Here is a 6,000-nt window from a genome sequence, read left to right on the forward strand (position 1 = left end):
GGTACCTGTGACGGCCCGGGTGGCCCCTCATCCTCACCACAGGGCTCCAGTGTTCTTTACCCTCCATCGTGGAGCCGGGGTTGGGCTGCTCAGTGCCCGTTGTCAGCTTTGGTGTTTTTGTGAAAGTTTAGTAACTTTTTTTTTTTTTATTTCTAAATGTGTCAGCAATTCTATGGAAAGATTTTCCTATAGTTTTCAAAATAAATGTCCATTTTACTTACACATAGTTAAAAAGAATCAACACCCTGAAAAGTACCTATCTTCTAAGTTTGGCAGCCAGCTTTCCCTGCCCTGTGATGATGTGATTCCACAAATGTCAACTTTTCCAATTAGTGTGAGCATCATGTGTTTCCTTCAGAAGTCAGGTAGTTGATGGTTATACTGTCCAGTACTTGCCCATTTGACTACCCACTGAAATGGACTGTGGCCCTGCTGTGCACACGCGTGGACACAGAAAGCAGGAGAGCTGTCTCCCCTGCTCCTGATAGAGGGAGCAAAGGTGGCCTCATGTTTCTTTTCTGTTTCAGTGTTCACATGGTGGTAGCAGGTAGCACCTTGTTGTGTGAGAGCCTTAGTTCCAGCACCAGTTACTGTGGTAGCCTTGGGAAAGTTATTTCTCACTTCTGAAACTCATTTCTGTTTTGTCAGATAGAGACAAGAGGGTGTATATATGTCTATACTGTGTGTGTTTATTTCCCCTAGAGGCAATGATTTGTGTTAACTCAGTGTTTAAGGTGACTTCCTAAGTATAACACTAAATGAGAGCAAACCAAATGTGCTAGATTTCTTGTATTACCTTCAAAAATCCAGTATCTGAAATATCACCAGAATGGAGAGTTGCAAATCAAAGACCATGAAGTGGAATTTTAAGAAAGGGGAAAATATTGTTTTTTTAACTGGCATTTGTTTCCTGTAGATTTTCAGTGCTTTAAAGTGAGTAATATTCAGAGTTTTGAAATAGCAGGCATTGTCTGTATTCTCCAGTAAGTGGCAGGCAGGCTACTGACAACATTGTCTATACACTTTACATAGGCACTCTTTGGGTCATAAAGAAAGAGATCTGCGGTGTGACGTTTTCAGAACTTGCCTTCTTTTCTTTCTTGGCATTAAGATGAAAATATCTCCTCAGGAAAAATTCCCCCTTTAACAGGGCTAGGCAGAAAATATCAAAGTGCCAGGGCATTCCTCCCTGCTTCCTAACACATGTCCTGATTTGTCCCTCTCCCAGTGCTCGCTGCCCGTCTCTCCTCTGGGATCGATAGCTACCAGGTTTCTAGAGGAGGAGGAGCTGAGGTCTCACCATATTCTAGAGCGCCTGGATGCCCACATTGAAGAACTAAAAAGGGAGAGTGAGAAGACGGTGAGGCAGTTCACAGCCCTCGTGTAGCCTGCGCAGCCGCAGACAGAAGACTGGATTATAAAGTTCTAATAAAGCGATGCCTGCAAGAGCAGCACTGAAGAATCTGCAAATCGGGCACTTAGGTATTTTCACTGGTTTGTTTGAAGGACTGCTTCCAATAGTAACTTGTGAGAATAAACCACTTTGCAGACTTTTCTCACAGGAATATTTATTACCACAGAGCAATACTTTTTCTTTCTGACTTACATGTGAATAGCTGTGTACTAATTAAAATAAAGATTGTACTATACAGTTTGAAACTAAAGAAACTACAGAGCTTCCCTTAAAGGAAGTATGTAGTGGACTGTTTAGCAAGCCCTGCTGATATTTCTCTGAACTTGACTGGGCATGGTAGAGAAAGACAATGCAGTGTTAAGTGCTTGCCTAACACATGTCTCTAGTATACACGTGCACACACACACACACATACACACACCTGTATACACACACACATATGTCTGTGTACACAGTCCCACACATGAACAAACATGTACACACAAAAGATGTGCTAAATCAGGATGTGAGACATTACAAGACAGCTCAGGTCCAGAGCCCCTCCCCCTCCCCAAAATAGCCAGGATCCTCCTCTTCTACCTTCCTCACTCCTTCCCAAATGGACGGAGGGCTGATTGTCTTGCTGTTGAGGATTCTTCCTGCATTGTGGTGGAGCCCTGGGACTTCTCTGAAAAAGACTAAATGTAAGAAATAAAATGCACAGCATTAACAAGAACAGCAATTATGTTGACATTAAGCTATCAAAACCCAAGAAAAGCAAATTTGTGACACTGTCTTACGTGTGCTTCTCTATTAACTCATTAAATAACAAGGTCTTGTGGCAGGTCTATCACCCACCGTGCCTTGAGCAGCAGTGCATGCAGAGGATGTTCTGGGATGTTTGCAGCCATTCTAATGAGCTGTGGAAACACCTGTGATTTCTGTTAGAACTAAAGCCACAGGTACTGGAATACCACCGTGGGTTACAGCCTCTAGTCATAATGGAAGAAATGTCACATTTCAGTTAGCCTAAGTTCCTGGAGCCCTAGACTTGTGTTCTGCTTCTAGGCTCCTGGGAATGCAGTCTGTGGCTGTAAGGTTAAGATTTCAGAAACTTGCCCACACCTCTCTTCATTCTGGTTCCCTGGAGAATTAGTGTTTGTCACTAATATTTAAGATTAGTTATTTGAGATGGAAAAAAAAAAGGATCGGAACCTGGAGCAGGAACTGGAGCAGGAACTGGAGTGGAGCCATGGAGTAAGCATGCTGCTTGCTTGCTTGCTCCTCGTGGCTTGCTCTGCCTGCTTTCCACTTGCCCAGAGATAGCACTGCTCTACTGTGGAACATCAGTCATTAATCAAGAAAATGCCCTACAGACTTACCTATAGACAAGCTGATGAAGACATTTTCTCAATTGAGGATCTTCATCTCAAATAACTCTAGTTTGTGTCAAGTTGGCAAAGCCCAAACAACTAACTAGCATACCTCCCAAAGGTTTTATCATCTCCCCAAATGCCACCGCCAGCTGAGGGCTAAGTGTCCAAACACATGAGCCTATAAGGGGCACCTCTCATTCAAACTACTACCAACGTAATTTATAAAGGAGCAGCCTTTGTTTGGCTCATGGTTTTGGAGGCTGAATATCCAAGACTGGATAAGCACAACTCACAAGGCCCTCCTGTTACTGTCCGAGGACAGCAGGGAGACAGGAATGAGTGTGTGTGGAGTCAATATTCAACATGATGTGTGTGTGTGTGTGTGTACGTGTACATTATAAGTTAATGTGTATACGTGGTGGATGTGTGGAGGCTAGAGCTTGGCACTGCAGTGCCTGCCTTTATCATCTCCCACCTTATTTCTCAAGACAGGGTCTCTTGACCAAGAGCCTGCCATTTTTGCTAGACTGGCTGGCCAGTTAGCACTGAGTATCCTCCTGCCTCAGTCTGCCCAGTGTTTGGGGGTACAGATATGTATTGCAGCACCCACCGTTTTACAGGGAAGCTGGGATCTGAGCTCGGGTCCTCTTCCCTAGAGTGGGAAAGACTTTGTACATTGACCTATCCCTATGACCCTCAATTGAGTTTCAAAGAGACAAACCATGTTTAGACTGTAGCACATAAGGATTTTGGCTTAGGTACTTTTCATTGGTGTGATAAAATACCATGACCAGAAGTGACTTATAGATTCGTTTATTTTGACTTCAGAAGGAGAGCCCATAATGGTGGGGGAGGCATGGCAGTACTAGAGTCCCATCTCTAACCACATGTTGGAGGCAGAGAGTGAACCGGAAGTAGGGTGAGGCTGTAAACCCTCAAAGCCCGCCCCCCAGTGACATACTTCCTCCAGCAAGTCTGTCCTAAAGGTTCCATAGTCTCTGCACACAGTGCCACTGTCCTGATTTGCTTCGCTGTTGCTGTGGTGAAACATTGACTGAGAACCACTTGTAGGAGAAGAGGGTTTACCTCTGGATGCAGGTTACAGTCCATCACCGAGGAAAACCAAGGCAGGAACTCAGGTCAGAACCTGCATGAAGGAGATGAAGCAGAGACTGTGGAGGAGCGCTGCTCATTGGCTCAGTTTTCATGCCTTGCCCGGCTCCCTTTCTATACAACCCTGACAACCTGCCCAAGGATGGCACTGCCCACAGTGGGCTGGGCTCGCCATTAGTCATTAAGAAAATGTCCCCACAGGAATGCTCTCGCGCCATTCTGATAGAGGAGATTTCTTAGTTGAGGGGTTGTCTTCTCAGCTGATGTGAGTTTGTGTCAAGTGATAAAAGCCGCCCAGCATAGCAAACAGCTGGGACCAAGCATTTACGTCCCCAGGCCTGTGGGGGACATTTCTCATGCTGAGCACCACAGGTGTCCTTCAGTCAGTTCTCTGGAAGATTCACCTCTGAAAGCTGTTTAAATATTAATATTTAGGCTTTTTACAGACAGCTCTTCCTTCGGTGTGCTGCTATTAGAAGTCAAAACTGTGACAAGCCTGTGGCCGGGGTGCTGGTTCGGTTGGCCAACCTTCCTCCTCTGTCATGCCTCAGCTAAAACATTTCTGTGGATGAATCTGTTTTGATTAATGACTGTCCATATGAGAGCTGCCCAGATGACAGTCCATCCATTTATTAATCATTCCTCCAGACATTAATGAAACAGAATCCTCATCTCGTGAGATGAATACCTCTGAAGATGCCAACACAGGTGATGTGGATGCCAGCTCCTCTCCAGCTCCTAGAACCTCTTGCAAGTGTGCATGGCAGGACTAATGATATACCTGTGCCCTTAGCACCAGTGCTTGAGGACAGCCCCCAGGCTCAGGGTTTAGGCCCAGGGAAATGGATCTGAGAGCAGAGGTTGAGGGCAGGGGTTTACCACTTAGCCACTGTATGCCCTTGGGCAGAATCTTCATATTCAGAATGCATACTGTGATTCTAACTCATCAAGCCTGACCCAGGCCATGTGAGATGCTGAATTTGGAGACCTGGAGAACTGAGAATGAGACCCTGCAGGTAACATCAATTGCAGAGACAACAGCTGTAGGAATCATCAGATCAGACAGCTGACCAGCTGTATAGTCTGGGAGACTTCAGAGGGATTGGTATCGGGTACCCTGCAGAGCCAGATCAACCAAATGGTGACAAGCACAGCTGGGTCCCCAACAGAGAAGTTCACAAGCTTCTCAGTCAGGGATGGCCAGTCAGATTTTAAGCCAAACTTCCTTATTTTTAAATGTTGGTGCCAGTTAAACTAAGTTGTAAGGTCCTCACTCTCTGCCTGTATAGTCTGAGTGCAGCAATAGGGGCAGTTTGGGACCATAAGCTGCATCAGAGGCAAGGGCCCCAGGAAACAGAGTCGAGACAGCAGGGGAGGCCATTTCTTTTGCTCACAGTGCTTTGGGGGGACACGGAAACCACAGGATCTAGCCATTTGCCACATGCTCACTCAATTCTCCAGGGAGAATAGGGCTTATTTCACAATACAGTGACCTCCTTTAAGAGCTAAGGCAACCAGCCATGGCACATGTTTGAAATCCTATTACTTGGGAGGCTGAGGCAGGAGTAGAAGTAGAGGGCGGGCTTTGAGGGTTCACAACCTCAAAAGGTTCCATCTCAAAAACAAACTCAAACCTCTAGGGCTTAAGGAGATGGCTCACTTGGTAAAGTGCTTCCCGTGCAAACAGGAGGACCTGAGTGGGGTCCCCAGCAGCCACATAAAAAGGCGGGTGCTATGGTGCGTGCCTGTAATCCTAGCACTGGGGAGCTGGATGAAGGAGTTCCTGGGGCTTGCTGGCCTTCTATCTAATTTAGCCAAGTCAGTGAGCTCTAGGCACAGTGGGATTGTCTCAAAAATAAGGTGACACCGAGGAAGACACTCGCCATTGACTTCAGGTGTCCACATGTGTGCATGCGTGCACACAAACCCACACGTGAACCCTATCCCACAAACTGCAGTTATAAAGCTCCGGGGGAGGGAGACTTTGTCCCCTTGAGTTAGACAGATTCTTTAAGACAGAGGCACAGACATGTCTCTCCTTCTCCTGGACTTAAGAAATGTCACCATGAGGCTGGTGAGATGGCTCAGCAGTTAAGAACACTGACTGCTCTTCTGAAG

At 46.1% G+C, this 6,000-nt stretch overlaps 1 protein-coding gene across 14 annotated transcripts in view; it reads left to right on the forward strand.

Moving 5' to 3' along the window:
* The window catches only part of Cep63 (centrosomal protein 63), a 37,181-nt gene extending 35,626 nt beyond the window's left edge, over positions 1 to 1,555 (forward strand). For 13 of the 14 annotated variants that reach the window (XM_052187517.1, XM_052187515.1, XM_052187518.1 and 10 more), the window contains one exon: positions 1,229 to 1,555. In XM_052187517.1, coding sequence (XP_052043477.1) covers positions 1,229 to 1,387 — 159 coding nt within the window. In that variant the 3' untranslated portion in view covers positions 1,388 to 1,555. The remainder of the gene's footprint in view (positions 1 to 1,228) is intronic. The other variant, XM_052187520.1, reaches the window with a different exon arrangement.
* Positions 1,556 to 6,000: the final 4,445 nt, after the last annotated feature.

The sequence above is a fragment of the Apodemus sylvaticus genome, chromosome 7 (assembly GCF_947179515.1).
Source record: "Apodemus sylvaticus chromosome 7, mApoSyl1.1, whole genome shotgun sequence".
NCBI lineage: Eukaryota > Metazoa > Chordata > Mammalia > Rodentia > Muridae > Apodemus > Apodemus sylvaticus.